The sequence below is a fragment of the Dipodomys merriami genome, unplaced genomic scaffold (genome assembly GCF_024711535.1).
Source record: "Dipodomys merriami isolate MVZ:Mamm:240054 unplaced genomic scaffold, mDipMer1.0.p SCAF_2, whole genome shotgun sequence".
NCBI classification, from domain to species: domain Eukaryota; kingdom Metazoa; phylum Chordata; class Mammalia; order Rodentia; family Heteromyidae; genus Dipodomys; species Dipodomys merriami.
The window spans coordinates 40,849,846-40,866,865 of NW_027203381.1; the positions used below are offsets into that span (position 1 = coordinate 40,849,846).

A 17,020-nucleotide genomic window follows, 5' to 3' on the forward strand; every position below is an offset into this window, starting at 1 on the left:
AACAGGGAAGAAAAAAAAATCCTCAATCATTGCAGAATGTGTTGGTGAAGGTGGTCTCATGGTTGATCTTTCTGTGGAATGCTGTATCCCTTTTACTTCCAAATAACTGATGCCAAGAAAACCATCCAACCATCCCCTCTAGCAATGTGTATATTCCAGAATTGCTCAGAAGTATCACTACCTGGTTTGCTCCTGAACACTGTGAATGTTCCACAGAACACAGGAGTCATCCATCACAACGATGAAAGGCCAGACACACTGGCGTTTGACTCCCAGCTCCTCCAAGCGGTTCCTCTCCAGTTCTAGGTTGTGATATGACAGCTCCTTAATGAGGAACCTAGCAGCACCTGGAAGGCAGCACAACCACAGCTCCATATCCTTCCCTCAGGCTTGGCCAGTGCCCTCCAACAGTTCATATTCCCTCCATGGGCTTCCTGATTCCATGGGCACCATGCAGGCAGGAGCCAAGTGTTGAGCTGTGGGTCTCTGGACCAGCAGATAAAAGAGTTACTAGGGAAGTCAGTTTAAAACAAAGGTTCCTTGGCCAGGTGCTGGTGGCTCACACCTGTAATCTTAGTTACTCAGGAGACAGATCTGAGGATCTTGGTTCAAAGCTATCCCAGGCAGGAAAGTCTGGAGATGCTAGCTCCAATTTACCAGAAAACCAGAAGTGGCGCTGTGGCTTAAAGCAGTAGAGCATTTGCGGCTTAAAGCAGTAGAGCATTAACCTTGAGTACAAAAGCTCAGAGACAGTGCCCAGTCCCTGAGCTCAAGCCCTGTGACCTACAAAAAATACAGTAAAGATTCCTGGAGCCCATTGCTAGAGGCTTACCTGAGTAGGTCTCATGAACTAGAAACATCTTTTATGATCCAAACGTATTCTAAAAAGAACCCAGTTTCCTTAACAAAGGATACTGCAAAAGGAATGTGATAAATGTTCTGTAAAGCATAATGAGCAGCTCTGTGCTAGAAGCAGCCACACATGTCCCACACCAGGGAGTAGCCAGGGCTACAGTCTACAGTGAGTGGAAATGCTGCTTCTACTCATGTGCTCACTGCTTTAGATACCTTCTGGAAGTTAGCATCTTCTCTGAAGATGATTTAGCAATGTGGCCTTCTTTCCCTAGATCTGCTTTTTTTTTTTTTTTTTTTTTTAAATAATATAGTAAGCCAATAGATGGGAGACAAGCTTCCTGTGTGGATCCTGATTCCACCAATTTCTAGCCTTCTGACCCCAAACAGGTTTACACTACTGAGCCTTGGCTTTTTCTCCTGTAAGAAGATGACGAATGTCTTCACAGAATTGTATGGTCCCTAACACATGGTGTGTACTTAGGGAGTATCTGTGTAAAATAAGCTATCAGGAATTAGCCAAAAAGTATTAGTGGGCTAGTCTAAAATGAAACAAAACATAGAGTATAATGAAATGAAAAAATCTGAAAACTATTCAATCTGTGGAGGAACCCAAAACATTTTCATTAGATTGAGGGTAATGCTGAGGAAAACCTACCTTTCAAGAGTATATGTGTGTAATAGTTTACTTTCTCAACATAATAAGGGTCACATATCAAAGGTCCACAGCTAACATCATCATAGTGGTGAAAAGTGTCTCCTCTAAGATCAGGAGCAAGACAAGATGCTTGCTTTCATCACTTCTATTTAACAGTACTGGAAGTCCTAGCCAGAAAATTTAGGCAAGAGAAAGAAATGAAAGTCATCCAAATTGGAAAAGGAGATTTTCTCAGTTCCCTGACAACATATATGAAGAAAATTCTAAAATCTGGAACTCTGTTGGAACTAAGTAGACTCAGCAATGCCACAGATAAAAGTATCACCAAAAATCAGCTTCATTTCTAGGCATGTAATGGTTAATCTAAAAAATGAAATTAAGAAATTTCAATTACAGTATAACATCAAAGAGAATAACCCCTGAGGAGGAGGGAAGCATTTGTATAGTGAAAAGTGTAGAATGGTGATGGAAGATAAAGACAATACATGATTATAGTTTGGAATGCTTTTTGTTGTTAGATAGGGATCCCTATCAAAATCCCAATAACTTTTTGCAAAAAAAGGAACAGTCTTAACAGTCTTTTCTTGAAAGAGAACAACTTATAGGCAATGATTTTTTTTTTTTTTTAGATAGTAGGACCAGGAAGAAGATATAGGCCAAGAAATAAAAAGACAAATGGAAAGCTCTTGCACAACAAAAGAGAAACAACCTAGTTAAGAGAGAGCCTAAAGAATCAGACAAGTACTTCCAGACTATTGGACCAACAGAGGATTGTCTAGAATAGGTATGTACACAACAAAACTTAAGCTGAATGCAAGAAGCCAGGAAAATCCAATTTTAAAATGAGACACGTCTCAGAAAACATTCACTCACAGAGTATTGTGGTGCATACTTGTAATACTATAGCTGATAAAAAAAAAAAGACTGCAATAAAAATCAGAAGAGACAAAAATTGCTTAATATTAATAAAAGGAGTGATCCATAAAGAGAAAATTATGATTGCCAGCATAGACTGGAACACAATAATAGTGTGACACTTTAATACTCCACTCCTACCAAAAGATCAAACAAAAAAATCAAGAAACCTTAGAAAGTAAATGACACCATAAACCAAATGGACTTATCTGTAGAGTATTTCACCCAGTTGGTACACAATATACATTCTTCTGAGCCAGCAGCCAAGGAACTTTCTCCAAAAGAGATCCTATCCTAGAACATACAATAAGGCTGAGCAAATACAAGAAAACAATTCCTTATATTCTATCTGAACATAATGGAATTAATAAAAACAGGAAATTATACTACAGAAATATTCAGAGACAGAATAACATGTTGAATGATATGTGGTTCATTGAAGAAATAAAAGGAGAAATTAAGAAGTTCCCATTCAATGCAAAGGAAAACACAGCCTAGCAGAATTTTTGGTGCAACAGCAAAGGCTGTGGTGAGATGAAAATTCATAGCTATGAGTGCTTACATTTAAAAAATAGTGCTCAAATAATCTAAAGATGCAACTTGAACATACTAAAAACAGGAACAAACTAAATCCATAACTAATAGGCAGAGAGAAATGAAAGATTAGGGCAGAAAATAGTGAAATAGAAACTGAAGGTCCACACAATGAAACAAAGCTGGTTCTTTCAAAAATAAGATTGATAAGCCTCTAGCTAATTTGACCAAAAGAAGAGAAACAATAAAAATTAGTGAAGAGACAGTCACAACAAATACCAAAGAAAGGATCATGAGGGAATACTTTAAAAGGCTATCTGCAAATGAGCTAGAAAATCTAGGAGAAATGGGTACATTTTAGATATAGTATAGTTGGCATATCAAAACTAAATTGAGAGGATTTAAATTAAATTTTCTAGAACTAATAATACCTTTGGAAAGGTAGCAGGATACAAAAGCAATACTCAAAAATCAGCTTTTCTATACAGCATGAACAGGCTGAGAATGAAATCAAGAAAAACATTCACAGGTCTCAAAATACCTAGGTATTAACCAAGAAAGTAAAAGACCTCTGCCCTGAAAACTATAAAATCCCAACGAAACTGAAGGCATCAGAAGGTGACATTTCATGCTCATAGAGTGGCAGAGTTAATATTGTGAAAATGGCCATACTATCAAGAGATATTTACAAATTCAGTGGACTACCCATCAACATCCCAATGTGATTCCATACAGAATTACAGAAATCAACCCAAAAGTGAATACACAGGCACACAAGACCTTGAATAATAAAAGCAGTAAAACAAATACTACTTGAGGAAATGTCAGAATTTGTTATACTACAGCGCCATAGCTGCATAGGGTTTGGTACTGACACAAGAGCAGGTCTGAAAATGGATAGTACAGTATAACAAAGTATTTCTGCACAGAAAAAGAAACAATCACCAGAACCAAGAGATAGCTATGGAATGGGGGGGGGAAATCTTTGCTAGCTATTCATCAGATAAAGGATTAATATAATATCCAAAATAAACAAAACAGCAAGACAACAATCCAATCAATAAATGGGCAAACTAGACGTATTTCTCACAAGAAGCAAAACAAATGGCTGTGATTCATGAAGAAATGTTCAGCAATTTAACAAATGTTCCTTAGTCATCAAGACTGTGCAAAATCAAAACCGTACTAAGAGTCATTTTTACTCCAGTCAGATTGGAAGTCATCAAGTAAACAAACATGCTGATGAGAATTCTTAGAAAAATGAACCCTCTTATCTGTCTGCACATTTATAAACATGTTAAACAATATGAATCAAACTTAAAGGGAATGGAAAAAAGAGGTGAGTAATTTTGTAATACACTGCTAGATTATATGAACAAAAAAATCAATGAAACGAAATGTAGAATATAATGAAATGAAAAAGCTGAAAACTATTCAGTCTGTGGAAAGTTTTTGGTCAATAGGGTTGAGTTGGACTAACAGGACAAAGGAGGTTGTATATTGTCAAAATATATTATTTGCAACCATAAAAACATAATGATGAAACCTGTTGAAATTGTTTTGGAAAGGGGATCAGAGAGTGATGGAGTTTATAAGATTTACAGTGTATGCCAATCGGTATGTGGAAAGGTAATAATGAATCCTTCCCCTGTAGAACTAATGCAAACTAAGAAATAAAAAGACCTCGGGCTGGGAAGATGGCTCAGAGGGAGAGCGCTTGCCTTACAGGCATGAGGCCCTGGGTTTGATTCCTCAGCACCACATAAGCAAAAAGAAAAAAGCTAGAAGTGGCGCTGTGGCTCAAGTGGTAGAGTGCTAGCCTTGAGCTGAGGGACAGCGCCCAGGCCCACGATCGGACCCAAAAAAAAGAAATAAAAAGACCTCTAATTTAACAGCAGTAATCTAGTGGAAAAAGTGGCCAAAGGACTCTGCAAGGCAGTTTTCTAAAGAAGAGGTACAAATAGCTTAAAAGCACATGAAAAAAATGCTCAACATTACTAATCATTAGGGAAATGCAAATCACAATGCAATGAACAGTGAGCTCAGACACTGAAGTTAACTGGAAAACTTCAAAACTATGGAGCAAGATGTGCTCAGATGAAACACTGGTTTCTGTTAGAGGTTTCTTGTCTGTAGCCTATGTCACCCACAGCTGTTAGAAACACTCAAAAACCCCTGTTCCCTATTGCTCTTTAACATCCTGAGGAAAAAGCAAGAAAGGCTCCGCCAGGCATGTTCACTATGGCGTAGTAGTAATGATGCTTGCAGTGTTCTGATTGGCAGAAGCCCCCTAGAAGCTCCTAGAAGTGAGGGACACTCTAGATCAGGTACAGCACTACCTCCCCTCCTCTGCCCCAGAATATTTGCAGTCTGCCCTGAGATGCAGCCTAAACTCTTCCAGAACACTCAATAGACCAGTAACTTCCTTGGTTACTAGGTTTCAGAAGTTCACAAATGTGCAAAATTTCAGAAAGTGGGGGTGGGGGTGGGGAATCAGGGAATCAAATTCTGGTCAGGAGGACAGGACAATTTCCAGAAGCCACCATGAGGAATTTCATCCCAGGAATGGAAGAGCCCTTCCCCTCACCCCAGGGAAGCCCCTTACCCACGCCTGCGTTATTGAACATGCCGGGAAGCACCAGCATGATGTGGTTAGGCCAGTACTTGCGGTACAGTGGCATCTCATACTCTTTGACCACCAGAAGGTGGAGGTGGCTGGTGCCCTCCATGGCGTGGAAAAGATTTAGGAGTCCATGCTCGTGGCGACCACTGGAAGGAGTGAAAATAGGGCTCTTGACTGCATTCAAATTCTGCTGAAAGGAAAACAGAGACCCAAGAAGGAAAATAAAACCTTTAGATCTGAGCAGTTTGGATCAACTGATGCCTGGTAGCCCTCCCATCCAGACACGTCACCCACCTTGTCTGAAACCAGAGGCAGCCTCATGCTCTCCAGGTGTTTGCCCTGCTTGCTGAAGACAAAATGACTCTCTTTGGACTTGGGAATGATGAAATAGAGCTGAACTTCTTCTCCCAGCATAGAGGAAGAAAATGTGAACGCATGAAGGGTGGAGTCAGACATCTAAGTTTGCAAAGAAGAAAGGGAAGGGATGTAAGCACATGATTTCTAGACTACTTGTTTTGGTTGTTCTTGGGAGGCAAACTGATGTGAGTTTAAAAGTGCAACCTGGTCATCAGACCTCTGGTTACCAGCAGCAACATGCAAATGATTCGGAATGCAATCAATTCGAGTTGAGCAGCTGCCACTGGGAACCAAGCATCTGGCTCCTACACAGTCCTTCCAAGCATGGAGAGGTACTGATTGCTGGCACTGTCTGTTCCTCATTCTTACAGTCCTTGTAGGCACACACTTCCCAACGGCCCACCATGCCTTGGGGAGCTATGCATTACATGAGTCAGATCAAAGGAACTGAGTTTGAAAGCTAATGCTTTTTGAATAAAACAGTAGGAGTAACGTCATTAAAATTCCTCAGTGGTCCTATCTTTGCTGGCTGCAGTGGACAGTGGAGAGTAAGCAGTCATTAGCGCAGAACTCTGGCTTTGGGGAGAGATCATTTGATCTATTGAAGCCAAATATAAATCTAACCTATTTTTAAAGGTGCTAGGACACTCCTAAGCTCTCAGGAACTCGAACTTTCTCTCTCTCTCTCTTTTGTCAGTCATGGGGCTTGAACTCTGGGCCTGGGCACTGTCCCTCTAGCTAGGATTACAGGGATGAGTCACCAACATCCGGCTTTGAACAGGTTTTTTAATTCTAAAATGTTCTAGACACAATGATTTATATACTCAGAAACACTTGAATCTTCTATATCTTGTAAAGCATTATGAACCAATTTCAGAGCAGCCTTTCAAGAAAAAAAATTCTAAAAAGGAATAAAAAGATATTTAAAAGGGTATAAAAAGGCACTGGTGGCTCACGCCTGTAATCCTAGCTACTCAGGATCTGAGGATTGCTGTTCAAAGCCAGCCCCGACAGAAAAGTCTGTGAGAGACTCTTATCTCCAATTAACCACCAGAAAAAATTAAACACCTGAAGTGGTGCTGTGGCTCAAGTGGTAGAGCCTTGAGCAGAAGATCTCAGGGAGAATGCCCAGGACCAGAGTTCAAGCCCTATGACTGACAAAAAAAAACAAAAAAGGTAGTTTGTATTCCAGTTTTAAGTATATCCCTTTTTTTTTTTTTTTTTTTGCCGGTCATGGGGCCTGAACTCTGGGTCTGGACACTGTTCCTCAGCTCTTCAGCTCAAGGCTAGCGCTCTACCACTGGAGCCACAGCACCACTTCCGGCTTTTTCTGTTTATGTGGTGCTGAGGACTCGAACCCAGGTCCTCATGCTTGCAAGGCATGCAACTCTACCACTGAGCTACCTTCCCAGCCCTAAGTGTATCCCTTCTAGTGTGTTTCTATTTCAGGAAAAGGGAGCACAACCCTGAGGAGCAGAAGCAGGTTTGGGAGTTTGCATAGTATGGCTCACCAGCAGCATGAGCTGTCTCCAGGTACTCAGAGCCATGCCATAAAACTCAAGACCAACTTTCCTTCCATATAGATGGGATGTTCTCACTTGCTGCTTTCCCCTTCTTTTGTGTTTGAAAATGCAGAGTACTAATTGATGTGACCCTGGGTTCAATTCTCAGCAACAGTAAGTTAATAAAAATGAAGCGGAGTGTGGTCATCACTGTGGCCATATTATTCTAGTACTTTGGAGGCTTAGTTCAGAGGCTGGAGAGTTCAAGGCCAGGGCAGGCTAGATAGTGAGACCTGACTCGAAAATAGATGAACATACAAAAGATGAATAAACTATTTTTTTGACTCACATTCTGTGTTTCTGTCTGTTCTTACTGTATGTAGTAAACAATGCCACTGGTCAAAACTATTCTAAGCAGAAGAAATCACTAGGTTGGTGTAAATCAACAGGCTTGTTGTGATCACAGCTCTAAAGGCATGTCTATGGATCTGTTAAATAATCATGCTATGTTGGGCCAAACTCAAGAAAAGACCCTCTTACCAAGTATACCACAGGGTCTAGCCTTGTCAGGATCAGAGATATGTTTATCTCAGCTACTTCGTGACCTAAACACATGTAAAAGATACCAAGTGCTTGCTTCCTACAGTCCTGGGAAGCCCAAGTGTTGAGCCTTAGTGGCTCCTGCTCTTAAGTATGCTATCCTTTCCCATGCCAGAAACTAGGGCCTACCACCACCATTACACATTGCACGACAGGAGGGAAGGTGGGGCTGCACCTGGGAGGCGGGGGTGAAGTCCATGTACTGGTGGCACTGCTCACAGTGGTGAAAAGTATTGTAGGCCGCATATTTGGTCAGCATCATGGACACAGTTTCTCGTTTCCGGGGCTCTTCAACTTTGCATTCCTTTATTACTTCTGTGTACACAGGGACAAAACACTGTAATTCCACGACAAATAGGTAAAGCCCCTATACCTGGGAAGAAAGGTTTTCTAGTCCCCAAAAGGACTTTTCTGAAGATTCTATAATTTATTCCCTGACAAGGTATAAAAATTAACAGATGACATATATGTGTGTAAGAGAGAAAAACAGGAGAATTATTAAGATGCTGAAGATTGAACTGCCTCTGGCTTCCTGCCCTGATTCAGCATGCCCGTGGGCCTTCAAGGGAGGTAAGCCTGGCTCTTCTTACACTGACCTTGTTTCACCCCTGCCAGCTTCTCCGTGTACACCAGGCTCATCAGCCTGTACTTGGGATCATGCACGCTGACATCAAAAGGCATTTTGCTGAAGCTCTCGAGGTCAGGCCAGGGCTCTCCCTCAGACTGGCTCACATCACTGCTTTCGCTGTGATCTAGGACAAGAAGAAAGTGAGCAGAACAGACAGACCCCCCTTCCTCCCTCCTTGTCAGAAGTTTTCTGAAGTATCTCTAGAGTCCAGATGACAAACACAGCCATTTCTCAAAACTCAGCCTTTCTTCCCCAGGACACGAGCAGCCATAATTGTTTCTTCAGACCTATGCTGGGGCGAGGAACATTTGCCCTCACGCTGTGCTAGTCTCTTCAGACCTCACTCACAAACTTCCACATCTGTAGACCAACTAAATATCCCTTAAAATTGTCTTTAATTTAGAGGACCTAAATCCTTAGCTTTAGCTGTGGGGTTTTTTTTTCTGGGGAGGGGAGGGTCCGGTCATGGGGCCTGAACTCTGGGCCTGGGTGCTGTCCCTCAACTCTTCAGCTCAAGGCTAGTGTTCTACCACTTGAGCCACAGCACCACTTCCGGCTTTTTTTTCTTTTTGCTTATGTGGTGCTGAGGAATCGAACCCAGGACCTCAGGCATGCAAGGCAAGCGCTCTACCACTGAGCCACTTTCCCAGCCCAGCTGTGGGGTTTTAAGATGTGGACATTTGATGAAATTTTAGGATGCACTGAGCAAGTGTCCATCAGCTGCACATTACAATCACCCTGGCACTCCGAACACACCTCTCAGGCCTCACCTCCCAGAACCTCTTAGCTGGGTGCACCAGTGGCTCACACCTGTAATCCTAACTTATAAAGAGGTTGAAGCTTGGAGGATCATGGTTCAAAGCTACTCAGGGCAGAAGTCTCTAAGACTCCACCTGCAATTAACTAGCAAAATGCCAGACTGGAGGTGTGACTCAAGTATTGAAACAACAGCCAAGAGCAAGAAAGCCAAGTGAAAGTGTGAGGCCTTGAGGTCAAGCCCCGCTAGCAGGAAGAAAATATTGTTTTTTACTACTCAGGCACCAGCTACCAACCAAGGCATTCCAATATACGTGAGCTCCCAGACTGGGACTTGAATCCTGGTACTGCTTCATACTTGTAGGCAATCAAACTTACTCCTCAAAGTGACAGGTTTGTTGACATTAGGAATGGTATATTGCAAGTGCTAAAACACATAGTATGTGTCCAGTAGATGGTATTAAATGTTAAGATCAAATAGCAGCTTAAGCCTAAAGAGAAAAGGGAAGAAATACACTTTGAATTTTTTTAAAAAAAATATCTAAAACTGGAAGTATGGCTATTATTTTTTACATTATTTTCACACCCTGAGTTGAAATTTGCATTCTGTTAAAAATTTCAAGCGTGTTGTAGTGAAGGTGTGTTTGTGTCCTTCCATAGCTGCTTTATGTTAGCCCTTGCTTAAATAAGGGAGAAGCAGCTCACACCGGTAATCCTAGCTACTCAAGAGGCTGAGGTCTGAGCATCATGGTTTGAAGCCAGCTGGGTCAGGAAAGTCTGTGAGACTCTGATCTCCAATTAACCACTCCCCTCCAACAAACAAAACGAGGAAAAGAAGCAAACCAAGTCTCCCCTGTGCATCAGACCATGTCAGAAGCTGCCAGAGTGACGCAGAGAGGGAAAGGGTCTCTTCCTCTGTGGCAGGATTTGAAGGTAAAATCAAGGGCATTGCTCTGCTGTGGTGCCAAGGAGCCGGTGGCAGAGCTGGCAGGAATACAGGACCCAGCTTCCAGCTGGTTTTCCTGAGCTTTGCCCTTCTGGCACGAGGCCCCTTTCAGGGTTGTGGCATTTTCCAGCTGTACTGGAGCTGAGGATGTAGTACAGCTTATCCAGGGACAAAAGGACACGTGAAGTTGGGTGCTCAGGAGGCCAAGGTCTGAGATTCCTATTTTGAAGCTAGTCGATGAGAATCATATCTCCAATTACCCACCCAAAACCTGGAAATGGAGGTGTGGCTTTACAGGGAAGGCACCAATTGAGTAAAAAAGCTAAGAGACAATGCCCAGGCTCTGAGTTCTAGCCTCTTTTGACCCAAGAAAAAAAATTGGGGTGGGAAGATGAGATTACATACAGATGTGTGTATATGAGAGAGAGAGAGAGAGAGAGAGAGACAGACAGACAGACAGACAGACAGAGAGATCATAGATATGAATTCCTATGTAGAAACAGGACTGGAGCCATAATAGAATTACTAACTATATCAGTCCTTTGTGTGGGTTAGAGAACAGAACTGTATTATCTTCACAATGCAAGTGAGGTGGAATTTCCAAGACCTAATTTAATAGATGCTAAGGGGAGTCCCTGTTGGGCTATCTTTGAGGACCTTCAGAAGAACTTCACCTGGTTGCCTTGGCTGCCTCCCCACAGTCCCTTTCAATAGGGAAGGGTGCTAAGGATGGGACCCAGGGCTATGGAACTCAGGGCTATACCACCATCCTCAAAAGGATCTTCGTTGGCCAGCCAGCCCCATCCGCCCCGTCTAGTTCAGCTCTGCACACAGAGGTTTTCATTTCATGACAGTAACCCCAGGCCTCCAAGACAGGTTTACAGGCTATCCTCTAGCTAGGCAACCAAGGACTGGTGTCTAGAGTGGGAGACACCAGTACCCCCCTGGCCGCGTGCAGCTGGACTCTACAAACTGAATTTCACACCCTTATAACATCGTAGCGGTGAACTTTCCTAACAAGCCTTAAAGAAAGAAGAAGGCCCCTTGTCCAGCACGTTGCTGGCCTCCTGAAGTCGGGGAGATAAATGGACTGACGAGATAAAGGCAAGGTAGGGACTAGAGGCACTCAGGAGTGGGAGTGAATGCAGTTCCTTCAGTGTCTCCCGTGGGGTGCTTGCCATGGAACTCACCAGTGTTGATTTCCTCCTCGTCATACACATCCACCTCCAGGAGCCGGATGAGCATGCGGAAGAGGATCCTGAGGAACTGTAAATAGGAGCCAGTCTTTCCAACCTGATGCAAATGGTTTTCAGCGGGTCAGGGAGGAGGGGAAGAGAAGGGACGGAAAAGAGAAAAGAGATGTCATAGCTGGACGCTTGGTCGGATGCCAGGCCTGAAGGAGTCCTTCAGGCCCTGCGCCACCCATCCACCCCCTCTCCAGAGGTCCCTGGCTCTTCTACCTCTTGGGGACAGTGTCCCAACCTCTGCCCATCGCCTGGCCCACGCCTACCTGTGGGGGTCCGGTCAGCAGCAGCCGCCGCGGGTGGAAGGTGGGGGCCCCCGAGGCCGGGTCGGGCTGGTTGCTGTGGTCGGCGTGGTGCTGCCGGGCCGACGTCCACTGGCGGTAGTACAGGGACTGCTCCTCGCTGCTCGTGTCCCTGTGCAGGCGGGGCCGCAGGGAGCTCACCCACGCCACGTCGGCGTGGGGCAGCAGGGAGGCGGAGGACGGCAGCTTGCCATCCTTCGGGGCGCCCAGGAGGCCGTAGGCCGCCTTGGATAAGATCACCACCGGGGGCAGGCTGAGGTCCAGGCTCCTGTAGCCTCTGGGGGGCTGGCCGGGCCACGCCAGGCTTCGGGCGCCCGAGGAGGACGAGGAAAGCTTGGGGGTGGTGGTGCTGCTGGCCATTGGGGGGCCCAGGGAGTCACACTCCTGCTTCAGGGTCTCCCCCGAGCTGGCCGAGACCCCTTCCCCCAGCCCCAGGCTCGGGGCAGGACTCTGCAGGCTGGGCGTCCGGGGCTGCTTCTGGGGCTTGTCGGCTGTGCTGGAGGAGCTCACTCCATTCTCCATGATGGACCCTGAGAAAGGATGGACAGAGCTCACCCCGGCCTGCCCCGTCCAGCGCCAAGGAAGGGAGGCGAGGCCCAGGAAAGCCAGCCGGAACAGCACACACACAACACAAGCTGGAAATCTGCATTTCCAAAGGGACCCACTCAACAGAGGAAGACGTCAACAAGCAGACAAACGACAGAGCCTTGGCAGCTGCAATGAACCCCAACTTACCCGAGATCATGGAACAATGGGTCCTTGCGCCTGACTAGTAGCTGAACTCTAATTGTATTTGTTTTACCCTTGCAAAATGTCAGGGCAAAGTCATCTTTGCCTTGGTCTCTACACCCTCCATTCTGGTTTTTCCCCTGACTTCTCTGTGGGTTTGGCCAATGGGAGACCCCAGTAGAAAGCTGATTCTTCCTTCCCATGTGACCACCTTCCACCGCAGAGCAGCAGCTAGTGGCCTGCAGGGCTCCTAACCAGACCAGACGCCATGTCACTTTCCTGATGCTGCCTGGCTTCTTTGGGAATAGTCCCTTTACTGTACTCTCCTCAAATCCTCCAGGAGATGCCATCCCAGCCCCTCCAGGCCCAGATGGGTACAGGTGCTGTGTTCAAGTCCCCTACGGGGCATTTGCTGCCTTTGGCCGAGGTGGAACTGAGGACTTCACCCCTCTGGCTGCAGAGGTATTGCAGATACTGCAGCTACTTCCGTGGAAAAAGAAAAGGAGAGACAGCAGGTAGAGCTGCTAGAGGAGGAGGTACATGCCCCTAGGGCCATGCCTGCAGATTTGGCCAGTTCACTTTAAGTGTACCTTTTCCTTAGAGAAGCTTCTATTTGGTTTGAGGACAACCCTAAAGCTCCTTATACCAAGGGCCCACTTGGAACACAGGAGGCACGCAGCTCAAATCCCAGCCTTGGGAGATCCTGACAGTAGTGTTAACTGGTGGTGATTAAGCCAAGCAACTCTGAACCACACTCAGTGGAAGCCCATGGCTAAGGTCTAGAACACTCAGTGTTGTGATCACGGCCCAAGAGGTAGGAAACTACACAGCAAAGGGCAAACTGTTACCTTCTGTGAGCTGATCAGAACACTAGCCAAAGCAGGGGTGTTGAAGGGAAAGGAAGAGTGAAACACAGATCCCGCCCCAAGAGACAGACTTCCTCCTGCCCCCAGTCTTTTCCCTCCTGGTATGTATTCCAGTGTACCTAGATGCAATATGCCCTACCTCCTATTTCTTTTTTCTTTTCTTTTTTTTTATTTTTTTTGGTCCAGCCATGGGGCCTGAACTCTGGGCCTGGGCGCTGTCCCTCAGCTCTTCAGCTCAAGGCTAGCACTCCACCACTGGAGCCACAGTGCCACTTCCGTTTTTTTTTTTTTTCTGCTATGTGGTGCTGGAGAATCAAACCCAGGGCCTCATGCATGCAAGGCAAGTGCTCTACCACTGAGCCACCTTCCCAGCCCTCCTATTTCTTTTTTCTTCCTTCCTTCCTACCTTCCTTCCTTCTTCCTTCCTTCCCTTTTTTGCCAGTCCTGGGGCTTGAACTCAGGACCTGGGCACTGTTTCTGAGCTTCTTTTGCTCAAGGCTAGCACTCTACCACTTGAGTCACAGTGCCACTTCTGGATTTTTCTGTATATGTGGTACTGAGGAATCGAACCCAGGGCTTCATGAATGCTAGGGAAGCACTCTACCACTAAGCCACCTTCCCAGCCTCCTCCCTCCATTTCTATCCTCCAACTGTATTGGGCTGGCTTTGAGGGAAAGTTGGGGAACTTCTAGATAGTAGTGGGGTTGAGGGAGGTAGAGAAATACAGGATTACCCCCTGATCTCTGCTGAGGGAGAGTAGCTGGACAAACCTAGGAGAACTGTGGACAGAGGATGGGGTAGTCCCTCATGACCCTTAAGAATTAGGGTCATGACTGTAGAAACCCCACCGGCAACAGCCTCTTCAGTTCCTACAAGGAACCATCCAACAGCTGCTAGCAGAATGAAGAGGAGGAAGAGCAACACACTTTGAACACAAAATGTGTGTGTGTGTGTGTGTGTGTGTGTGTGTGTGTGTGTGTGTGTCAGCGTGACAAAATGATCTCAGTGATGGTGCAGAAAAAAAGGGAAGGAGGCAGAACACATATAATGGTGATTATCAATAATAATGGTGATTATCTCTGGTGGTTGGATTTATGTTTTGCTTTAATTCTTGTACTTTGATACCTTCTCCAAGTTTTCCAAAATGTTTTATGACTTTCATAATCAGCAAAAGCTGTATTCTGCTCTAGTGCAATTCACCAGAAGAAAACTCCAGGCCCTGGCATAAGACATAATGCTTTGAGTGGGAGGCTGCCTGGTGGATCTCCACTGCCCACCAGAGCAGTGGCCCCAGAGCAGCTGTGGGCTACAAACACTTGCCACTAAGTACCAAAGTCATTCATTCATTCAAAGCTCTGTGCAGGAACCGAGCCACTTGACACAAACCTACAGCTTCAGAAAAAGGGGGCACTTGTATAAATATGAGCTGTAGAGCACCATGCAGAGATAAGGGTGGGAATCACTAGGAAATGTGATGCAGGCTGCAATTGATGAGATCGACTTATTGTCTTTAACCTATTACCAAACTTGGTCAAGTGTTTCCCAAAGACAGAGGCTGTGACTGTTCTGCTATTCTGCTTGCGTCCCTCCCAGGAACTGTAGTCTGGAGAAGCTATAGTGTTGGGTCAGTAGCTGGCTCTGCCTTCCAGACTCCCACCTACTTCCTCCCATTCCTCCTGTGAAGGACAGAGGACTGACCCAAGGCTCCTGTGATCGGAGGAGGAGGAGGGAGTACTGACCGGAGGTTCCAGTGACAGCGCTGCTGTTGCTCTGTGGCCTCTCTAGGTCGATGAGCAGCTCCTCGGAGTCATTCTCGCTGGCAGGGGCCCGCTCTGGCTCTTTCCCACTGAGGTCCAGGGCAGCAGTGGGTCCCCGGATGACCTCTTTTGAGACATAGCAGCATGCCAGACCCACCTCCTGTTCCAAAGCCGTGCGAGTTAAATAGCTCGAGTCGATTAACCGGAGGTCGCAGTACTTCAAAGACCTGCACAGAAGTAACTCTTTTGGTGGCCAGTCCCTCTGCTGGGGCACATGGGGTTTGCGCTTGTCTGGGGGGCATTGTGGGTTATGAGGCAGTGAAGACCATGGCTTTATTGCTAGCTAAGCCTGATTTACATCTCAGCTCTGTATCTACCAACCATCAGCCTTAATTTTTCTGTGTTTTACTTTCTTTCAAGTATAAAGTAGATATGCCAGGGGCTAAGGGGCATAGCTTAGTGGTAGAGGGCTTCATTAGTTTGTGTGAGATCCTAGATTCAGTCCTGGCAGCGAAGACAAATAAAAATGAAAAAATCTGATTTAAGAGAAGGCAGCACAGCTGGCTTGCCCAGTCAGTACAAGGCTTGATGCTGATGCTGATGCATGCATGGGGAGCATTTAGGGCATGCCCTGGCACACATGCAAAAGCACTCAACTGATGCTTTTATTGTTGCTGCGTTTCAATCTGTGGGAGATCCTTGAGAGGTTTAGCGATAGCAGATTAACAAAGCATTTTATCCAAAACAAAAATCTATATTTCTATCTCTGTCTCTGGTCTCTCTCTCTCTCTCTCCTGTTAGCTTCTGCTTTTCTTCTTGTTCTCTGGCTACCAGCCTTCTTATACACAACCATTTTTCCCCCCCGCATTTGACCTGTTTTACTCCCAGAACCACTAGGTGCTCTCTGAAAAGCTGAAAGAGAATCAAATAAGGCTCTGTATCTTATGTCCCTGCATGAAACCCTGACATGCCAAACAAACTAAATGGCCAGTTCAGCTGGGCAGCTAACTCCAAATGGAGTCAGTTATTCATACAGTACCTGGGAAAGGTTTCCCCCAGAGGGTCTTTGCCGGTTAATATTACTATGCAAGGCAGACCTTCTAAATCTTGATACGTCCGAGGGATCCATTCTTCTGGCTCATTTCCTCTCCACGTCTGTACAGAGGATCAAAAGGAAGAAGTTCAAACTCTAAAACTCCTAATTCTCATTTATACCTTTTCAAAGTTTTCAGGCATAGATTTCAAACACCCTGTGCTTCCTGATACCTTTCTCTAATGGAATAGATTTTAATTTGCTGCTATAAAAAAAGCATTTGCAAAGCACTTCTGAGAATGTGGCCTTTTGGTTTTGTCTCAATAGAATAAAATAGGAGATCTTAGTAGTCTTCATGCATTAGCCCTGCAGGCCAAAGAAACAATGTGGAACATGCGGCCAGTGATGCAAACTTCACAGCGTTTCCAGCTAGTAGCCAGCTGGCTCAAGGCACGCAAATGTACTCTTTTTGTATCACTGGCAAACTTTGGTATTAAATGATTTTAAGAAAACTTTCAGTTGTAAATGACCAAGAACAGAACTAAAAAGGACTCTATCAACAAAGACATGTTCACCAAGAAAGTGATGAAGTCAGCCAGTTCTGATGGTTCTTTCTTTCCTTCTTGCAACTTATTTACTTAGTCTTAAGTCTAAGTGACAAATGATTATTGACTTAAGGACTCCAAAGAGTCTCATACAAGGAATATAGCCTGAATCA

At 45.0% G+C, this 17,020-nt stretch overlaps 1 protein-coding gene across 4 annotated transcripts in view; it reads right to left on the reverse strand.

Moving 5' to 3' along the window:
• Nucleotides 1-17,020, reverse strand: part of Greb1l (GREB1 like retinoic acid receptor coactivator) — a 258,809-nt gene that overhangs the window by 9,062 nt on the left and 232,727 nt on the right. For 3 of the 4 annotated variants that reach the window (XM_070029460.1, XM_070029459.1, XM_070029461.1), the window contains 9 exons: nucleotides 16,309-16,424; nucleotides 15,252-15,496; nucleotides 11,882-12,447; nucleotides 11,562-11,664; nucleotides 8,638-8,793; nucleotides 8,217-8,356; nucleotides 5,877-6,038; nucleotides 5,565-5,772; nucleotides 182-347 (listed from right to left, as the gene is read on the reverse strand). In XM_070029460.1, the coding sequence (XP_069885561.1) occupies nucleotides 182-347; nucleotides 5,565-5,772; nucleotides 5,877-6,038; nucleotides 8,217-8,356; nucleotides 8,638-8,793; nucleotides 11,562-11,664; nucleotides 11,882-12,447; nucleotides 15,252-15,496; nucleotides 16,309-16,424 (1,862 nt within the window). The remainder of the gene's footprint in view (nucleotides 1-181; nucleotides 348-5,564; nucleotides 5,773-5,876; nucleotides 6,039-8,216; nucleotides 8,357-8,637; nucleotides 8,794-11,561; nucleotides 11,665-11,881; nucleotides 12,448-15,251; nucleotides 15,497-16,308; nucleotides 16,425-17,020) is intronic. The other variant, XM_070029463.1, reaches the window with a different exon arrangement.